This window comes from Anopheles gambiae, chromosome 3, assembly GCF_943734735.2.
Source record: "Anopheles gambiae chromosome 3, idAnoGambNW_F1_1, whole genome shotgun sequence".
Classification (NCBI taxonomy): domain Eukaryota; kingdom Metazoa; phylum Arthropoda; class Insecta; order Diptera; family Culicidae; genus Anopheles; species Anopheles gambiae.
In genome coordinates, this window is record NC_064602.1 from 67,178,716 (window position 1) to 67,198,035 (window position 19,320).

Consider the following 19,320-nt stretch of genomic DNA (forward strand, 5'->3'; position numbering starts at 1 on the left):
TAAAACATAAAATATGACACGTCAAGAAAAACATACGAAACCCTGCTATCTTCAGGACCCTATCATTCTGACGCCGATCTGGATATGCTAATTTTACTGTTCCCTTCATCTTTTTCCGTATGAGTGTAGCTCTTTCCAATGATATTGCCGCTACCAATTCGGTAGTATATATATATATATATATATATATATATATATATATATATATATATATATATATATATATATATATATATATATATATATATATATATATATATATATATATATATATATATATATATATATATATATATATATATATATATATATATATATATATATATATATATATATATATATATATATATATATATATATATATATATATATATATATATATATATATATATATATATATATATATGGAATAGCAAGGAACAATAAAAAACAGGGTTTAAAAATAGGAAATGTTGTGAATATCCCCAAACTTCGCACAGGAAACAATGTAAATGAAAGTACATTTTTATTTTCATTCTTTCGATTGTTTCGGCAAGTTTGTACTTTAAGCATTATGTGTTGTTGCTGTTAACAATTATCTACATATTTGTTTTCTTTATCGGTCAACATGTCTTAAAATTCGGATTCAAACCGATCATCAACACTTCAACGAATCTATTTGGCCTATTTCATTCGCCTCTTACCGATAGGTGTTCAAGAATATATTCTCAAAAAGTGTTTACATAAAAATTCTCAATATTCTGCATCACCCAAAACAGTTTCAGGTAACTATTATTAAAAGGTGTATTTTGGTCTGAGGTGTAACTGAACGATTAGAAACCTGAATGTCCTTTAAATAGTTCTTATCTACTATACCTGTACAGAAAAATAACTATCAATGCTTCAAAAAATGGTCACCTAACCCTAAGGAAAATACTTTATCCCAATTGCGGCGAGCCGCAACCGTTAAGTACGACTGGCATGGCACGTAGAAAAAATGCACTCTTAGCTTAGGCTCGTGTTACCCTATACACGTGCGTTTTCTACACATTCGGCTACACAATGCCGGTTGCTCCGGAAACGACGCTACCACTGATCGAACCCATTCCAACGCACTCCTTTCCGAACTGGACGGCATCGTGAACGGAGGTAAACACCCGACAGTACGGTTTTTCGATATCGCCCACCAGGCCACATTTTAGCATCACCTCAAAGACGGGCGGCTGACATCCGGCCAGCACGATCTGTATGTCAAGCTCCTCGAACTCGCGCACCATCGCCTTGAACGTCCCGACGGCGGATGGATCGATCGAGCTGAGCGAGGTAAAGTCTAATACCAGCACCCGGCAGCTACTCTGCTCCATGGATGGCTTCCAGTCCGGATCCTTCCGCCGTTTAATCTCCTCCGTAAGATTGATACCAAGCGTTTCGCAGACTGTCGTTTTAAAGGCTGCACGGGAGGCAAAATTAAGCGCACCGCAGTAGTGGAATATTTTTATGCCGGCGTGTTGAATCAGCTAAAAAAATGGACAAAAATAAAGTTATTATCTTTAATCAAACGCCACGGGTTTCATTCAATCTCTTACTCCATCGTAACGATTCACGTCCAAATAAATGTCCGTATTGGGAACGTTTCCCAGCAGGCAGGTGTACGGTTTGAGCGCGCGGAAGAAGATGCAGCAAATGCTCAGCACGATGCCAACCAGCAGACCGATGTCGATCGCGAGCAGCACCACCGACAGGAAGGTCAGTATCCACACCATCCCATCGATCCAGCTTTGGCGCCAGAAGCTTTTCAGCTGCGTTACCTGCATCAGCAACCCCTTGAGGGAAACCACGATGATGCCGGCCAGCACGCAGCGGGGCAGCGGCTCAAAGAACGGGCCCACCCACAGCAGCACGATCGCCAACAGTCCACACGAGATGACGGACGCAATCTGGGTGCGGCCACCGACCGAGTACTGGATCGAGGAGCGGGACAGCGAGGCCGCGAATGGGAAGCAGGAGAAGAAGGATGCAAACACGTTGCCGGTACCCATCGCAAACAGCTCCTGGTTGAAGCCGATTTCGTAGTTTTCCTTCTTGGCAAAGATGAGTGCCATCGAGACGGACACGGTGTAGCCAACCATTGCCACTGGGAAGCTGTCGATCAGTATCGACGGCATCAGGCTGAAGTCGGGCAATGTGGGTGCTGAAAGGGATAAGTAATGAGAAGCAAAGGTAAGACGGTCGTTAATGAAGTTAAATATTCAACAATTAATTTCTAAATTTGCATTATTTTATTATTAAATAAAGCTGAATTTGCGCGAATTGCAAGGGGAATTATTTAATTAGGAGTGTTTTGGTGCTAAACGAGAAGGCCGTAAAGAAATAGACCAGTCATTGGCGAAACATCTGGGAGTAAAAAATCAAATTTAATAGACATATAAGTTTTGTAATGATGCATTCAACTTAAAGTCAACTTCTAGTCAAATCTAGCCAATCGGATTTTTTAGTCGAAGTATTACAACATTAATGCATGAAGTTTTGTATACAACAAATCTTATTTGTTATTTGTATTATTAACAAATATTATAATCAACTTGTTTTTTTACCTATCCAATCAAGCCGTTATTTCCTGTATTAAACATGCCTTCGAGTAATTTCGAGTATATCTCTCAGTACATCCATTTTAGCAGAAATTATCTTTCGATCATGTAAAAAGCTATTGAGAAATAAGCGCGTTTTGTTTGTTTGTTTGTTTTTTTTAGAATAAAATTAATTCCAGTCCGTTGTTATTTGCGGCTACTCTGATATACAATTCAATATTGTAAGATCATTTGCAATTGAATTAAACAATACAATGTATCACATTCACTGTGCAAGAATAAATCCGTTTTTAGTTTTTAAAGTTGCTCAAAAGCTTACCGATTCAGTTCAAATTTAAAGATTCCAATGAAAATAAAAGGAATCAGCATTACCAGCTCGTTTTTGATCAAGTGCGATCGGATTGCCCAGAGCTAAAGAGCTGAAGCACTCCATACGGTTCGCGATCGGTAAAATTTGTCATCCCCTCGGCGTTCGGCGAAAACTGAACATGTTTTTTCTAACCAAATAGAACGATCGTAAATGTTCGAAGTAACAATGTTTGCGTTACTTTTTCCTACACTAATCTGGAATTCACAAAAACACACACACATACGCTCTTACACAAAATCCACGAAATAGCGCGATGAATAATAAACCAATTGTACTTTTTGGGGGGAGAAAAAGCACATGAGTAACACACCTGGTGGAACAAACTGTGTGTTCATTTTTTTTTCTTCTTTGATAGGGATTGGGTACAATAATTTCTTCCATTCATTCTCAGGGCCGGTGTTCGTATAACATCATCTCAATAACAATGTGGCTAGCTAGAATACATTTGCTCGCACCGTAAGTGACGTTATTACCTTCGGAAGTGACGCATTATTAGTTATTGCAAAAAAAGATACATCTAAAAACTAACAATGTCGCGAAATTGATTATTATTAGTAAGGTTGGTACGCGTGTAATTCTCCACAACTCCACTTCGACACTTACCGGGCAATCCTGTGGGGATGGTGCCGATCGTTTTGATGCTGTACTTGTCCTGCAAATACAGATACCTTGACAGCAGCGTCCCGGCAATGACCGCAATCAGCTCGATCGGTATCGGAATGACACTGCGCTTAGCGACCCTCGGCTTGGGGGAAACCGGAACAATTTCAAGCAAGCAAACAAACAAACACATACGGATTCCGTTAAAATCGATTGGCAGATTGTAATTGCAAGCTGCTCCAAGTGTACGGTCGCGTAACGTGCGTGAAGCGAACCAAACTTGACATCCTTCGGACGCAGGCGAATCGCAAATTGGCAATACTCTCTTACCTTCAGGATCTCGTTGTTGAACACCAGCACCACGATCGTGATGGTCGATATGATGATGGCGGCCCAATTAACGTTTACGATTTGCTTGAAGATTTCGATGTACGTCTGTTGGGGATGGAAATGCACGGCGAGAGACGGGGAGAGGGAACGTATTAGTAATGTGTTGTTTTGTACGCGTAAGGTATATAGCATCTTTGCCGAAGGTGAACAAGCAGCTTGCAGCACACCCAAAACGAGGCCAAGTTTGTTAATACAACTGTCCAGAACATTCGTGCATAAGTATGATTCACGCCACTTGGGGATGCTTACCTTTACAATTTCGAACATACTGCCGACGGAGGGTAGCGTCAGCCCGAGCAGGTCCTTGATCTGTGACGTAACGACGTGGATGGCCGCGCCGGTCGTAAAGCCGGAAACGAGCGTATCGGACAGCAGAAAGGATATTACGCCCAGCCGGCAGACGCACATGATTAGCTGCATGATGCCGACGACGAAACAAACGGCCGTGGCCACTTCCAGTGCGGTGCGGGGCGGTTCGCCCGGTTCGCTGGTACCGGTGTACGCTAGCACCGTTTTCCCAACCATAATGGAAACGACCGCAAACGTTCCTGGTTTGAGAAGAGATGTAAAATTTAAAAAAAAACAGCTTAGTGTTAGACATCTGGAGCCAATAGTTGGTGATTATTTGTCTAGAGGAACTTTAACTAAGCTTGAAATCACCATTAGTTATGCACATGAACACTTACCCATTGAGTTATGGCGTGAGGTACCGAACAGAAAGTACACCAGCACCGGGAAGAACGCCATATAGATGCCCACGATCGGCGGCACATTGGCCAGCAGCGCATATCCAATACCTTGCGGTATGTGCATCACCGCCACTGTACACCCACTGATGAGATCGCGCACTAGGTCCTTGCCCCACGAGTACTCTGGCAGCCAGGTAATCAGGGGAAACACAGTGCTACAGCAGCTCTTTGCGTCCACCTTACGCATTCGCGTCTTCAACTCCCTCTGCAGTGCCCGTTTCGGTTTGCGATACTGGTACGCATCGTTCAGCTGATGCTGCTGATAGAGTGGTCGCGAAACGGTCACCTGCGGCAGAGCGTCACCACGGGGCGTCACATCCGGGACGGATTGCTCTTCGGATAGCTCCTGGTAAAAGGTGGGATTCACAATGCCACTTTCCGCTCCAACCGAATCGTGCTTCATTTTCGTGCGATAGCAGTTTGCACGTCACACATAGAGCGCGTCCGACACGTTCGTTCCTTCCGCTGCGACGGCACTAACAAGACTGGCTGCGAATCCGTTCGAGCTGCGCGACAGGTTTGTGTGAACGGTTTAATAGCACGGTTGAAGGGGCGAAGAAGCGCGCGCGAGCGTGTGAGCGTGGGCTGCACGAAAGGGAAGAACTATCTTGCCGAGAACTTGAACCCGAGCCGCTCGTAACGGTGCGCTGTCCCCGGTGAAGGTTGGCAGTGGTTACTGTTTGCTCGCAGGCCAGGTAGCTGCTCTCCGCTCTCTTGGCGACATCACCGATTGTGGAGGCTGCGATACGCTTCCGAGTTATCTCTATTTCCTGCCACGGGTCCTGCTGGCAGGTTGAAGAAAAGCAATAGATTAGATGTGATGAGTTGTTGGTGGTGGGCTGTGTACCAATCGTGAACAATCCGTGTGTGGCAACCGGGATCTCACGGGTAAGCAAACAAAACCCATGGCCAAGCCCACGCTAGAAAGGCAAGGGCTTACCGTGGAGAGTGTTAAAGTATTTGGCTATTTTTTGCAAAGGAAAGTAACAATCCTCGAGATGAATTCAGGTTCTCCATGTCGTCGTCATTGTTGACTGGGTATTTAAGGTACAGAGTCACACAATGTGACTTTGAATAGCAATTGGGTAGGGGGAACATTTTTCAATCTAAGCAGAAGGTCTTGAGGTGTCTCGTACAAAAGCACCCAAAAGGCTCACGCCATGAGTTGGCAGAAACTGTTTAGCACCGCAAGAAGGGAAGGAATCGAAACCGTGGAACGTAAGAATGGGCTCAAGGGTTCAGGTCAGCAGTGAGCGCGGACCATTTTTGCGCATTTGCGGGAAACTAGTTTCGTCGGACGGCGTGGTGGCAGCAAATGCGGCCTTCGTCGCAACACTGGCGTAGCCCCGCTGCTGGGTAGCAATTTTAATCCTACCGAAACCGTGATCCCTCACGTGAGCAATGGAGGTGAAAGCAGATATTGCGGTGGTTCGGTAGTCGCACGGTACCCGTCAACACGCGAAAAGAGTGCGAGCGCGGGATTTGAATGTACGCGACGAGATCTGCGCTGCAAAGTTGGACCCAAATTGTGGTGGTGTTTGACGACTTCTTCGATTACTTTACTTCAACGCATGGGGACAACTTCGTCCAATGAACTGTGTGCGTTATCATCTCTGTCGTATGACGTTCATTACACAAAATCAATATATGTTCGAGATGCTGTATAATGAATTTCGAAGGAAGTCTGTCCAACATCTGAATGAGAAGGAGTACGATGGCCACGCTATCTGTGCTCAATTCGTCATAACAGCGATAAAGCTCCATTTACTGCACGGAATGCAGGCGCGAAAATTGAATTTCTTCTTAGCAGCTTATGAAAATATGATCAGATTGTTGATGTAGCGTTAATATTGGAGCACAGTTGAGGTCTTATCAAGATTGAATAAGACGATGTACTCTGCAGCGTACCGCAGAGATATAGCAATCACAGTATCGATAGCAGGTAGCAATCCATTACTACTCACGGTTTCTTCCATTACTGATCTGTTGGTGATGGAAGTTGTCAAGGAAACAGACAGGTACGAGCGCCGTCGTATGGGACGACCTATGCTAATCGTGAGCGATATCGTCCCAAAGAGCCGGATGACGAAATTTGGGCACCAAACAATATAGTGATAAGGCAGACACGAGCCTGTAAACAACAACACGTAGTTACATGCCTAGACGGTTTCTGAGGCCTTTTCTCGACACAGTAGCTATTCTGGGAGCGATATCTTTAGTTGACCGAGAGTATCACCGTCTAGCCACCTTCCGTAGAACGGAGTCCACAGATTTCACTCGTGAGATATAATTCCATCCAATATACGGTGTCAAACAAACGGGTAGAATAACACTCGCGATCGTCATTGGTGGTTATTTGCAGCGACTTATGTTTGTCCTTCCTTTATTGGATCTATTTCTGTACCAGTGCGGAGCTTCTCACTTTTTAATTGCTTAATAGTGGCTCGTGTCCTAGTTTTAAAATTCATTCACTGTTGGGCAGCAACCCAACTGGAACACTTATCTCCAACTCCAAGATACTGAGTATCCGTGTGTGGGGGAGTGATAATGAACTTATGCTTGAGATTGCTGTGTTGATTACTTTATGATTATGAATATATGCTACTTGCTTATCATAGAGTGGTATGCAAAAGAAGCTAAAGTCATCTTATTTCTTTTATTGTGCCACACATTTGACTGTCAACAGAACTTTTTGTTTGGTTCTCTCTCCGTCATGTACACAAGAAAGCCACGTGCCAAGTAATGTTTGAAGTAAGAGTCGTGGAAATGTATAAGTTCTCTGGTATCGGTGATTGTCCAAAGAAACTCAGTAACTGGTCAAACTACGTACGGGAAAACTTAACACACACACACACACTAACACACTGATTCGTTACGACTTTAAAACTGCGACTTGAACAACCCGTGGCCGTTACGTTTGCATCGACGTTCCCGACTGGTGTGTATCCAAAACAAACTGTTCTCGCTTTGATTGAAGCGATCGGGCAATAACGACGAAGTACTCTCAACAAATCTGCATTTCATGCCACCAAAGCGAAGGTCACGCGTGTAAGGGCATCTACAACTATACGAATAAAACTAGTTATTACGAGTTTAGCCGAAACAAACCAACACAAAAATATTGCATCCGCATCGCTAGAGGTGGTGGGGAATATGAAAATTGATTTTCAACAAACAACGCACAAATAATCGTTATTAATCATGACGTCAAAGAGAACAGAAACACAATAACAACAGACTTTCTGCGGGAATATTTTATGCAAACCAGTTTCTTTTTGGTTCTGACAAGAATTTTGGGATGTTTCTTCTTCCTCCCTCTCTTCACGGACTCTCCTTTGTCCATTAAGTAGCGTAGGCTGCGCCAGCCAAATTGAGGCGCGAATCGAAGCGCAAAAGAGTGCTCAATCGAAAACAAGATTTACGTTTTCCGTGGGAGGGGGATCCGAAGCACCGAGATGGAAGCGTCCTTTTGCCGTACGCATCTCCCAACCGATAGCAATCTAGAATTCATATGATAGCGTCATATTCGCTTGATCTGTTACACGCTTTGCGCGATGTTCTTTGCGGGCGCTACTACAAGCTAATCGCACCGAAAGAGCCTGGGAATATAGGGAGGCTAGCTTTCCAACCAACCGATAGCAGTGTCGTTGCACGAGGACGAAGATCGTGGCACACATAAAAACAAACAAGTTGTTTGCAACACAAATCACGCGATTTTTGTTTTTGCTCTTAGGAGGGTCGGTCAGGACGAATACCTTACTGACAACATCCACTAGGGAAAAGGAAAGGTCGGTAAAAGGTAAAAAATGTTATTATGCTTCTCGCAGCCACAAAGATGAAGAAATTTGTTCTCGAAAAAAACAAGCTCAACTGAATAAACAGATTCGATGGACTGATCGACCCGTAACGGGTTCGTCCGAGTCGCTGAACGCAAAAAAGACTGTAACCATATACACGTTCGTGCAAGCACTGCTCCCTAGACGTGGGGCAAACAACACAGCGTACAGAAGAACACACATGAACCGTGACGAGGTTTTACTTACGATTTCAGGTTTTGTACACTGCTACGGCCGCCCGCGGGCTTACAAGCCCGTGGAGGGTTGATGGTTCTTTCTTTTCACAAAATCACACGCGAAATTGAGCGAGAGACGGCTGCGCGGTTCGGCTCTGACTGCCGGCCGAGTGGTGCTTGTGGTCCGATTAATCCACCTGCAAATCGCAGGCGAAGCGAAGCGCGATCGACGATCGACCATTCGGGATACTTCACTGATAGGTACTGCAGCACACACAACACACGGTTCTTCGGCTACCCGTCCAGCCCGTGTCAATTCTCTGACACAGCACCTCACCGGGAACGGGAGTGAGTAGTCGTGCCGGGGGAATGGGTGATGGTGCATGATGGCATACAGCGAGCCCCCTGTCTGACAACAGTGAAACTGAACCGTTCGGTTTGCTGCTTATCATCGTGTTATACTTTCCCGCCAACGTTCACGTGCGGCTTGTGATTTGTCGCTTCTACTGCCGCATTTCCATCGTCGAACAGCTACTGTGAAGCAAAGTAAAATAAAAGCAAACCTAGAGACAGTTAATTGATAAGATGATTATTTGAGTAGCTCTACAAAGTTATATAGGGTTTTTTTGTTGTTTTTTGGCTGAAAGCAATTTGTACTAACTGTACATCAAGTTCATGAAGCATATGCAAGTGTTACAGCCTTGGAGCTAAAAATTCAAACGCGATCATTTCAAAATCATGACTTCATACACGTAAAAGAACAATCCGTCCGATTAATCTCGGTTTGATTTGGTATGTAATTTTGTTTCTATCATTTTACACTAAGGAGTTTTGGTTTCGATTTTTTATCATTGTTTGTCCAAAAGTGCTTAACTTTTGTTGAATGTAATCATTTTTAATTTTTTATCGACATCTGAAAGGGCTCTATTACGTTCGAAAATAAACACGTAATTTGAACCGTACCTTTTGTAACGGCCAAACAAGTCGCGTTATATTGGTCAAAAATTTGCCTTGTAACCGAAAAACTATGCAATCAACACATGCATTCCTGTGATACATTTTTAGTTATCATCTTTTTTTTGAAGATCACCGCTTTGTTTCGATTCCCCAGATTGTTCTAACAACACTAAAAGGAAATAAAGAGCTTCTACGCGTTTACAATAGGGAAATATTTTGTGTAAATGAAAAAAATAATCAAAATGTGGATTCCAAACGAAATTATTGTTGTGACATGGTTTAACTGAAGGGTGAAAGTTTATTTTAATCTTAGTGACGCTTAATATTGTACAGTAAAAATATCTTACGATTTCTCTTTTACCGGCCCATACGCGACATATACATTGAAAGTGACACAGTAATATTCGAGCTCAAACATAAAATGGATTGAAAGATTTTCTTTAAAATTATGCACCACATTCGTGTAAACAATCTAATCTTGATGTATATGCCCTGTCTTTAGTGCAATTAGAAATATGCAAACCTATAATTTTAAGCTACACCACATTCAGAGAGTTCATCAATAAATGAAGATATATAAACTTCATAGCAATTAGGAGAAAGATAACCCGCTGTAGTGCGAAAGAGAAAATGTCAAGTAAAGGATTTTTTTTTGCAACGAATACAAATAGTTCTACGCACACTTGTTTTAATGATTTAGGCCTTTTTGGTCTACGATTTATGCTTCTTCCAATGGGCCGAAGTGTACTGAATGATTTTCGGCGGATATCCAATTAGATCCATGGCAGCGTGAAATCCATACTAAACACGCTGCATCACCGCGCACCGTGTGGTTATTTGAAATCGCGACTTGGGTGCAACCGCCTAATACGCAACACAACGGTGCTCGCGAGGCCGGTTTCATTCTACTTTAAGAGCACTTCTTTCCTTTCCTTACGGATGATTTGTTCTTCGGATCGAACGGATAACATACATATCGCTACGATTTTCCCAGGTTTCGTTTTCCTCCTATCTCTCGCTACAAACCAGAGCGATCTCACACATTGTCTCAGCCTTTTTATTTCATACGATTTTCTTTTTACAGTAACAATTTAGCTTATGTAGCTCTCTCCATCTCTCTGTTTCTCTCGCACCACCCTGCAGCAGCAGAACAACAGTGAGTAATAGTAGACATACTTATGTGTGTTTGGGTGCGGATTTCGAGGAGGTGTGTGGGATCTACTACCCACACCGATCTTATGCTGCCAATTGGAATCATATTTTCTATATGTATATTTTTTGTCTAATTCCCTGTTAATTTTTGTTTGTTCCTGAACTGTTACTGGATTTGCCGAAAACCTACAGAAAGTCTGCTGATGCAGGATTTATCGAATAAAGATGTGTTTGTGTACGTGTGTTAAAGTAGTGTATGATTATGATTAATATAATAGAAAGATAGTTTTGGTATAAAAATTTGGATCGGAACGTTGGTTATAAAAAAAACAAACTGTGAGTGGTAAATCTTTCTTCCTTTTCGTTTGTGTGTGTGTAATAATTCTTATTTCATTAAATGGTCGTGCCCAACCGTTTCCCTTCAGCCGTACAGGAAAAGCAAAATATGTATAAAAAAAATCCTTTACAGACCCAGATTCTGATCTTGAAAACCTGATTTAAATGCACTCTCTTTCTCTCTCATACGCTGCTGTCCTAGGTATGGGGTGTAAAATTCTGTAGGATTTTTATGTTTTGCTACCTGGCACTTTGGTACTACTAACGAGAAGGAAGCGAAAAATGCGACTGAAAGCTACTTCTATGCTACTGAAAGCGGTCGGTTTTTCTTTTTTTTTCACCAAAACGAGTGCCTATCTAAATTGATTGATATTGTTACGCACGCGTCGCACTCTTTCTACTTCCAACATCCTATCCGCACCAGACTTAGATTTTAATGGCTTCCGGGGGCGAAACGAAAACAAGCACGAGGAAAAAAATATAAAATACCTCTGAACAAACTTTGCCACGGGATAGTGGGCTGATGGAAATGAAATGAAAATAGAAAATCGAATAGATTGGACAATAATAAGAAGTAAAAAAAGAGATGTTTTGCTGTCCCTACTTTGAATCACCACCAAACGGTTGGTTTGGTTGTGTGTGTCTTTTTGGGACAGTGAATAGAACCCACGTCCACACTAGCAAAAGCTGAACGCAAATGGATGATAAAAAAGTGGGCTACTGATACCGGGGGCGATCACTGGTGAATCGCAGGGCGGTTGGTGATGGTGGGACACACTTGACGACTCGCCCGCTTGCCCTTGCGATCGCTTACAGCGTACGATAGTTGTTGGAATTGTTGATGGCACCAGCACTGGTGTGCGTTTTGTAGAACTTGTACAGTACCAGCGAGATGGCCAGTGAGCCGTAGGCAAGGATCATACCGCCAACGAAGGAGTACGGGTCGAATCGGTTACAGTGCGGCACCGGTGTTGGCGCCGGCGTAGTGCTGGGAGCCACCGTCGACGTCGTAGGCGTAGCTGGGGTGGTGCTGGTGGTGGTAGTAGTATTAGAACTTGGGGTCGTGGAGGTGGTGGTGGCCGGAGTGGTGGAGGTGGTGGTTGTATTAGAACTCGGAGTCGTGGAGGAGGTGGTGGTCGGAGTGGTGGAGGTGGTGGTGGTGGTAGTTGCTTCCGTAGTAGTTGTGGTGGTGGTAGACGTTGTCGTGTTTTTATCATCTAAAATAAAATCATACGAATGATAAGAGATATCGTAGAGTTTTGTAATTCTGTTGATTTGCATTCTAAATTGCACGTTTGAATCTTAACAACATGCAATAAAAAGTAATATCATGATTTTTTCAAAAATACAATTACAGTCTGTTCTCGAGAAACGAAGTTAATGCGGTCCGGTCCGAAAACATCCGCGTTACTCGAATATTTCGTTTTGAATCGAAACGGTAATTCATAAGTGGTCATACATGTTTTTATAAGTTCGCACAATTCGCGTAAAACTTTTTTTTTGGGTTTTAAATGGTTTTGCAAAAGTGTAATATTGAATATTTTTAACAATTCTTGAATCAAATTGTACCGATTTGGTTAACACTGGCTAAATATCAATTTCAAATTCAACGTGCACTGGTCAAAATTGTATGGAGTTGACGGAGATCGAGAAGCTCGAAAGGATGCGAAAGTTTTAAAGGAACATTGACAAATTTTGAAAATCGCGCAACTGGGGAACAGACTGTATAAGCTAAAATTACTTATGAAATTCCGCAGAATTGAAGCGAAAGGCACGACAATAAAAGGCTTGTATAGGGGAATACGGATACGGGAACGTACCATGTTCCCCTATACAAATGGCAAAGTTCACTTTTCTGTTCGTGCAACTATTGTTTAATTATACACGGACAAACTTACCAGTGGGAGCTAAAGTTGTTTGTGGAAGATCATCGCTGACGTTAGCCACTTCGATTTTCGGCGTTACAGTAACACCTGGGAAGAACGGAAAATTATACATTTTTTTAGCAAACTGTCACTCACAAAATAACAAAAATGATAAATTAAATTCATTACACGATAAAGATATATTTGTTATGCTAAAAAAGCCGACAATATTTTGTTGCAAACGATCTACAAGATTATGCGCCATCATTTCTCTAATGCACGCGAAAAGCTAGCCCGAACGATATCTGTTTGTTTACGATGCAAATGAAGCACAAGACGCAATTTATTACTGCCGCGTAAGCCATTTTCTGCAAATACCAAGCCTTTTTCACACAAACACACAATTCGCTCAGTCCAGCCGTTTGCCCCCACCGGTCAGCTAATCTTCAATCCCTCCCACTCCATCGGTCATCTGGCAGAGGGGCTTGGTAACACAAACGCTGTTCGGTGGAAGCAGCAAACTATAAACAGACGTCATGCAGGAGGCAGAAGGGCTCTCTCGGAGAAACATTCGCGCAAAACCGCTGATGGATGCATAATACTATACAGCTGCACTTGTGTGCGCGATGGATGGATGCAAAAAATAAAACCCCCAGCCCTTTCAAACAACCCCCACGGGATTCCGCGAACGCTTACACTCTTATCGCACAAAACGTCGTCATCGTCTTTCCTCTCTCCTCCTCCTAAGCTTGACTAATTCAACCGACATTCCAGCGGGGAGTGAGTGCGCAGGGGAAACGGAAGAAGGGTTAGAGTCACCCAAAACACGCACGCCACCTTTTGCCCGCATAATACCCGTTTGGTGGCTCTCTCTGAACGACTTTCTGTCCGCTTACACACGTTCGATATGCGAACGGGATGATCACGATGATGATGATGATGATGTGGTGGTGGTGGGATATACGCAAATGCAAACCAGTGCGAGGCCACGGCAACGCACCAAACACGAAAACAACTGTACAACCGTTGAAGCGGCTCCGAGGCGAACGAGTGATGATTCATCTCACTCTCCTTCTTCCCAACACATCAATAATACGCTGAAAATTAGATTAACCCCTTTTCTTTGGTGGAGCAGCAGGTACCTCCTCTTGCTTGCGCAAAAATATGCAACGCGGCGTCATGCCATGTGCATGCAAATCATGCTTCAGGATGCACGGCTGACCTGTGCCTGTGTGTGTATGTGTGGCGAATTGCACCATTCTAAGAAATTCGTGCCACAATAGGCTGGCTGCAGAATTATCCCGAATCACTTTCCCATATTTTCTTACCTGCCGTTTCCTCCGCGGGCAATGCGTTCACCGTCAGCAGCGCAACCAGTGCGGCCAGCAATGCACCCTTTACGAACATCGGAATCATTTTCTCGGACTATCTAACGGCTTTTTTTCTTTGGCTGGACTTTCTTCCGAATTCTTCGAGAAGCGTTGGCCGCGAAGCTGCTTGCTGTAAAAATAAGAAATAAAACAAATCGTCTATTTTAATTAGCTAGCAACACAGGATGCACGCACACACAAGCCTCGAAAGAGAGGAACGTGATGCTTTTTTCCGGCACGTACAATATAAAGATAAAATGGATAAATACAAAGCTTTCCTCCACTTTGCCTCTTCCCTCGTTCCTACCGCAAAAAACGCGTTTTGCGAGAGGCACAAAATTGCAACGCACTGCTGCTAATGGCGGTGTGTAAGTGTGTGAGAAGCGAGGTGTGTAGGTGCTACTCTGGCGTGTGGAGGTGGTGGATTGTGCTAATTACGTTCGAGACCGAAATGCAAAAAAATATCTAACTAAAAGGGCTTTCCCTTCTTAATTGTTCCTTTATGTTGGTGATACGCGTTAAAAGTGCATGAAATTTGTAAAGAATACACTTGCCTGCTGGTTTTTAGCCGGAATTTAGACAATAAAGTCTGCACCAATTAGCTTTCGTACAAAACACGACCGGACCGATTCACACCGAACAAACGAATGACGGCTGGGGCTGACAGGTTTCAGCGATCTAGATTTTTTTTACGTTTACAGCAGGCGGGTTGAAAGCTCCAACCATCCGCGGGCTATCTGTTCCTATGCGTTCCAGGAATGGCAAAAAAACATTTTCAAGAATTTCCTTGAAAAAACACTTTCTGCGTATTCGCAACCGTATAAAAATGTACAAAGGTGGTTTTGAATGGTTATACATAGCATAATTTTTTTTTGCGATAAATGTACCGGATGAACAAGTTCTATTGTTGACGCTTCAGCATAAATCCTTCGGTTCTCTCTTTCTTTCTACCCTCTACCCTTCCCATTGTATCGCTCCCATCGCATTGATTATGTGCAGAAATGTTTTGTTTACGATGATGAAAATTATTTATTTATGTTTGCCGATCGACGATTGAAACTTAATGCTACTACGACTTTCCTGGCGGGCTTGTTTGTTGTTAAAATGTTTGAGATTTATAGATTTTGCGCGGAGCCGACTCGGGCAAAATCATTACAGCTACATCTATACTGCTGACCATACGCATTCGCGCTACATAAAATTGTACGTATCCTTAACATGCTACGAAAATGCAAAATATATGCTTACAAATCTAATCTTCCGCCCCACACACTGGCACTGCCCACACGAGGGGAGAAAAGGGAGACACAGACGGGCAAAATCAATCGAATCAAACCACTCCAATATGCAGTAAATACTTATCTCCATCAAGCTTAAAATTTGGGAAGAATATGTGGTGAGCCGTCGCACTGGGTACGCAACTAATGGTCCTTCTTTTTCGGCTTCTTCGGATTACGCGAACGGCTCTTGGCTTTGCAGAGCGGACAGATTGGGGCGTTGCGATGGATTTGCTGATGGCACGATAGACACGACTTCATCGGGGGTGGCTGCTGTCTGCTGAAAAAGGAAAAAAATCGAACCAAACACGAAGCTCTCAATAGCTGGGAAAACCCGAATACAATGTATAGAGGAAAGAAATACAATAGTGACAAACGGGATGTGTGTAAGGCACATAATAAAAACATATAAAATAAAGTACTAAAGTGTATCGGAACATATAAGAACAGAACAAAACTGAACGAAAAATCACCTTAAATTCACATTGAAATCAGACCTGAATGTCGGATGGCCGATGCCGATCGTTGATGGGGCCTGCTGGAGCCGGTTCGTAGGCAGTTCCGGAGGTTTGTTGATTCGCATCGCTACCGGGGGCGGTGGAAGAAATCCGGGCGGTGCGGACGGCGGCAGCGATGTGGCCGGCGCATCGGGTGGCAGTGGATGGTGGGCGGACAGCGGAGGACGGGAGAAGGTGGCGGAAGGTGTCGAGAGCGATTTGTTGGCGGTGTAATAGTTTTGGAAGCGGCTGAAACAGGACGAAAGAATATTTTAATTAAATTATTTTAGCTCGAGAAACGGGACGGACAAAGTGTACGCACTCGGGTGAAATAATGGTTCCTTCCTCTTCGTGCAGTTCCGGCAATCTTTCCAGCCCGAGATAGTCGCGACGCATAGAGTCCACCTCGGTTTTCAGCGGCACGTATTCCTCGTGTACGCGGTTGGCCATATTAATCGAACGGATACGATTTTCTTCCGCCTGTTTAATAACGGTTTCCATCTAAAAAGATAAAAATGGGGAATTTAGCATATAACTTGCTGTTGAATAAAAACAGCTGCACAGGAAGAAAACAGCCAATTTACTTACAGCATTAATGTCGGCATGAATTTGGCGAAGTTCCTCCACATGGCTCATCTTCTCCTGCATCAGCAGCTCCAGCTCGCGCCGATACTCGGACAGACATTTTTCCTCCGCATCGCCGTTCTCTACCTCGCGGATAATTTTCAGCTTCAGCTTTTCCAGCTGTAGCGTTTTGGAGCTAGAAAAAAACGAGTAACGAGGAGAATGTAAAATAACTTCGCTTCACCACAGAACAGAACCACCTCCGCCTTTGCGATGGGGTCGCCGCCTTACCGAATGTCTTTCATCGCTTCGAGCTTTGCGTAAATCGTTCTCTCGTCAACCGCGCTCATCTTCGTACGCAAACAAAACTGCAGCAGCGGCACACTTTAGTTCAACACAATTTCCACTAGAAACAATTACACTTTTCGCCGCTTTTTTGTGTGTATTCACAACACAACACAATCTACACGCGGGTGGGGTGGAGAGAATTAATTCTTTCACACACGCATTATCCAGCTACAAACCTTTCCCTGGCGGTGGAAAAAGATGCTTTGATGCTGCTGATGGAAAATGGCCGATCAATCTTTTCTTCTTTTTTGCTGCCGCTGCCCGTCGTCGCCCTTCCTACCCAGAACATCGCACCCTTCGCACCCTTTCGACACAATCACAGCACACAAACATCACGCACACAACGATGGACGCAGATGTCAGTGGCGGACGCGATATGCGAGCGCATGCACACTGTCACACCGTTCCACTGTTTACAAACAAATCCGGTGCCGTGATGGTGCTTTCCCATCATTAATTTGCAAGTTTTTTAGGGCAAAAAAGGGTCTGTGAAGGTCAATGTTTGGTGGTTGATGGAAATAACTTATACGGTATATATAGTAGTTATTATTATTATTTATTTTTTAATCAATTTATACTAATTTTCAGTACAAGGCTCACTGATTCATTATACCTCCTCGACCTGCTTGGTTCGATGCGACCGCCTGCTTAGCTACTCTTTAATCAGAAATGAATTTGAATCTTTCGCCTAATTTCCTTTTACCACCCTGCAGTAACCAACTATCATCATCACAGGATTTGCGCGAATGACACCGTGCCTCGACGTTTGCGCAACACGAGCTAGCTTACGCCACCGGTTGTTTGATTTCGGAGCGGCCGGCTACTTTACCATCCACATCCAAGATGTATCACCGGAATCTGGCCCACCTGAATCCGTACGAGCTGCACAAGCATCTAATCAACGAGTACATGCTCACGAAGCCGGGTGCAACGAAGCTGCTGCAGCGTGATACGTCCCGCGACAAAACGGACCACGATGTAGTGCGCGAGAATCACCGGTTTCTGTGGGATGACGAAACGGTGGACAGCTGGGAGAAGCAGCTGGCCAAGAAGTACTACGATAAGCTGTTCCGCGAGTACTGCATAGCGGACCTGAGCCGGTACAAGGAGAACAAGGTAAGTGTGCCGTCCCCAGACGGTGGGAAGTCACGCGGTCTTTGTACGGTAAAAACAAATCTGACATCTCACCCTCCGAAGGTTGCTATGCGGTGGAGAATCGAGAAGGAGGTGGTTGTCGGCAAGGGACAGTTCGTTTGCGGCGATCGGCACTGCGAGGAGCGGAACGAGCTGCGCAGCTGGGAGGTCAACTTTGGCTACCAGGAGCATGGGCAGAAAAAGAACGCACTGGTTAAGCTGCGTAAGTAAGGCGGCATTGCATGGTGTTCCACTGATAATCAATATTAAATCCGTCACATTCCATCCCCCGTCTCAGGCCTTTGTCCCAAATGTTCCGACAAACTTAACTATCACTCGAAAAAGAGGGAAATCAAACGGCTGAAAAAACGAGATCGTAAAGCAAAATCTTCCAGTGGCGGTAGGAGGGTAAGCGATGATGCTGTTTCCTCGAGTAGCGTGGCTGCGCCTACTCAGGAAGGCACATCTGTCACCACGGCAACACAGGAAAGCACCGAACTGGATGAAGTACCGGAAGCGGTAGGCGAACAAGATGGTTCCTGTGCACCGGAAGTTGCTGAAGGAAGCTGGACGAAGGGTATGAAAACGGATGGCGATGATGATATTGAACATTATTAACCATATTGCACTGTATAATGCTCTTTATTCTGCAGGACATGAAGTGGAAGAGAAGACGCGTGAGGAAGAGTTTGACGAGTTTTTGGAGGATCTTTTGCTTTAATCTGCGATCGTCGCGTGCAAGCAAGCATTAAACAAACGATACTGTGTGCTACTATTTTTAAGATCGTAGTCGAGCTCTGTTTAAGCATGTTTGGGAAATATAATAACGCCTGTGGTGTTTTCGAAGTTATTTCAGTTTAATCGCAACAGTTTGCATTTTGGCTGTTATGCGTGTTGTGTGATGTGTTGTTCAGTTTAATAAACTTTTTAAAAATAAATTATGGTTCCTAAATGATCTTGGATTGCTTAGTAGTTACATAAACAATACTTTGCACATTTTTACCAAACCAATTCTTCAGTCAGGACCTTTCTGAAATCCGAGAATGAGTTGGGGATTTCCTCAGCTCCGTCCATGGGTAAGCAATGTGCGTCAATGTGGGGATTTCAAAATGTCAATGTAGGTCAAGCAATT

At 43.8% G+C, this 19,320-nt stretch overlaps 4 protein-coding genes across 13 annotated transcripts; 1 reads left to right on the forward strand and 3 right to left on the reverse strand.

Moving 5' to 3' along the window:
* Positions 1 to 765: 765 nt before the first annotated feature.
* On the reverse strand, positions 766 to 9,188 carry LOC1272527 (prestin). Of its 2 annotated transcripts, none has more exons than XM_061657231.1 (7): positions 8,720 to 9,188; positions 4,614 to 5,458; positions 4,177 to 4,475; positions 3,868 to 3,972; positions 3,541 to 3,682; positions 1,566 to 2,170; positions 766 to 1,496 (listed from the first exon to the last, which is right to left on the reverse strand). In XM_061657231.1, the coding sequence occupies exons 2-7, from the start codon at positions 5,077 to 5,079 to the stop codon at positions 1,035 to 1,037; spliced, it is 2,079 nt and encodes a 692-aa protein (XP_061513215.1). In that variant the 5' UTR covers positions 5,080 to 5,458; positions 8,720 to 9,188; the 3' UTR covers positions 766 to 1,034. The 2 variants fall into 2 exon arrangements, with proteins under 2 accessions (XP_061513215.1, XP_061513214.1); XM_061657230.1 differs by having other exon boundaries at positions 4,614 to 5,461.
* A 1,452-nt stretch (positions 9,189 to 10,640) lies between these two features.
* On the reverse strand, positions 10,641 to 15,046 carry LOC4577929 (integumentary mucin C.1). Of its 5 annotated transcripts, none has more exons than XM_061657242.1 (4): positions 14,923 to 15,046; positions 14,327 to 14,491; positions 13,032 to 13,106; positions 10,641 to 12,350 (listed from the first exon to the last, which is right to left on the reverse strand). In XM_061657242.1, the coding sequence occupies exons 2-4, from the start codon at positions 14,412 to 14,414 to the stop codon at positions 11,944 to 11,946; spliced, it is 570 nt and encodes a 189-aa protein (XP_061513226.1). In that variant the 5' UTR covers positions 14,415 to 14,491; positions 14,923 to 15,046; the 3' UTR covers positions 10,641 to 11,943. The 5 variants fall into 5 exon arrangements, with proteins under 5 accessions (XP_061513226.1, XP_001688320.1, XP_061513224.1 ...); XM_001688268.2 differs by having other exon boundaries at positions 14,327 to 14,498; positions 14,923 to 15,043; XM_061657240.1 differs by having other exon boundaries at positions 14,327 to 14,498; positions 14,612 to 15,015.
* Positions 15,047 to 15,372: 326 nt separating this feature from the next.
* On the reverse strand, positions 15,373 to 17,407 carry LOC1272529 (zinc finger C4H2 domain-containing protein). 4 transcript variants are annotated; one of them, XM_061657235.1, is made up of 5 exons: positions 16,998 to 17,407; positions 16,731 to 16,902; positions 16,465 to 16,643; positions 16,143 to 16,391; positions 15,373 to 15,925 (listed from the first exon to the last, which is right to left on the reverse strand). In XM_061657235.1, the coding sequence occupies exons 1-5, from the start codon at positions 17,054 to 17,056 to the stop codon at positions 15,790 to 15,792; spliced, it is 795 nt and encodes a 264-aa protein (XP_061513219.1). In that variant the 5' UTR covers positions 17,057 to 17,407; the 3' UTR covers positions 15,373 to 15,789. The 4 variants fall into 4 exon arrangements, with proteins under 4 accessions (XP_061513219.1, XP_061513218.1, XP_311442.4 ...); XM_061657234.1 differs by having other exon boundaries at positions 16,119 to 16,391; positions 16,998 to 17,397; XM_311442.4 differs by having other exon boundaries at positions 15,373 to 15,922; positions 16,119 to 16,391; positions 16,998 to 17,379.
* Positions 17,402 to 19,055, forward strand: LOC1272530 (protein FRA10AC1 homolog). Of its 2 annotated transcripts, none has more exons than XM_061657238.1 (5): positions 17,402 to 17,584; positions 17,790 to 18,170; positions 18,252 to 18,411; positions 18,487 to 18,765; positions 18,842 to 19,055. In XM_061657238.1, the coding sequence occupies exons 2-5, from the start codon at positions 17,898 to 17,900 to the stop codon at positions 18,907 to 18,909; spliced, it is 780 nt and encodes a 259-aa protein (XP_061513222.1). In that variant the 5' UTR covers positions 17,402 to 17,584; positions 17,790 to 17,897; the 3' UTR covers positions 18,910 to 19,055. The 2 variants fall into 2 exon arrangements, with proteins under 2 accessions (XP_061513222.1, XP_061513223.1); XM_061657239.1 differs by having other exon boundaries at positions 17,460 to 17,584; positions 17,839 to 18,170.
* The last annotated feature ends 265 nt before the right edge of the window (positions 19,056 to 19,320 follow it).

What these genes read in the sequence shown, in the direction of transcription:
- LOC4577929 (XM_061657242.1), bottom strand. Translation starts at nt 14,414, where the DNA reads ATGATTCCGATGTTCGTAAAGGGTGCATTGCTGGCCGCACTGGTTGCG. An exon ending in GCCCGCGGAGGAAACGGCAG is followed by an intron (nt 13,107 to 14,326) that starts GTAAGAAAATAT and finishes CGTTCTTCCCAG; the next exon opens with GTGTTACTGTAACGCCGAAA. An exon ending in AACAACTTTAGCTCCCACTG is followed by an intron (nt 12,351 to 13,031) that starts GTAAGTTTGTCC and finishes ATTTTATTTTAG; the next exon opens with ATGATAAAAACACGACAACG.
- LOC1272527 (XM_061657231.1), bottom strand. Translation starts at nt 5,079, where the DNA reads ATGAAGCACGATTCGGTTGGAGCGGAAAGTGGCATTGTGAATCCCACC. An exon ending in CATCCCCACAGGATTGCCCG is followed by an intron (nt 2,171 to 3,540) that starts GTAAGTGTCGAA and finishes TATCCCTTTCAG; the next exon opens with CACCCACATTGCCCGACTTC. An exon ending in ACGTGAATCGTTACGATGGA is followed by an intron (nt 1,497 to 1,565) that starts GTAAGAGATTGA and finishes CCATTTTTTTAG; the next exon opens with CTGATTCAACACGCCGGCAT.
- LOC1272529 (XM_061657234.1), bottom strand. Translation starts at nt 17,056, where the DNA reads ATGAGCGCGGTTGACGAGAGAACGATTTACGCAAAGCTCGAAGCGATG. An exon ending in GAAGCGATGAAAGACATTCG is followed by an intron (nt 16,903 to 16,997) that starts GTAAGGCGGCGA and finishes GTTTTTTTCTAG; the next exon opens with CTCCAAAACGCTACAGCTGG. An exon ending in GGAACCATTATTTCACCCGA is followed by an intron (nt 16,392 to 16,464) that starts GTGCGTACACTT and finishes GTCCTGTTTCAG; the next exon opens with CCGCTTCCAAAACTATTACA.
- LOC1272530 (XM_061657238.1), top strand. Translation starts at nt 17,898, where the DNA reads ATGTATCACCGGAATCTGGCCCACCTGAATCCGTACGAGCTGCACAAG. An exon ending in GCCGGTACAAGGAGAACAAG is followed by an intron (nt 18,171 to 18,251) that starts GTAAGTGTGCCG and finishes CACCCTCCGAAG; the next exon opens with GTTGCTATGCGGTGGAGAAT. An exon ending in TGAAGGAAGCTGGACGAAGG is followed by an intron (nt 18,766 to 18,841) that starts GTATGAAAACGG and finishes TTTATTCTGCAG; the next exon opens with GACATGAAGTGGAAGAGAAG.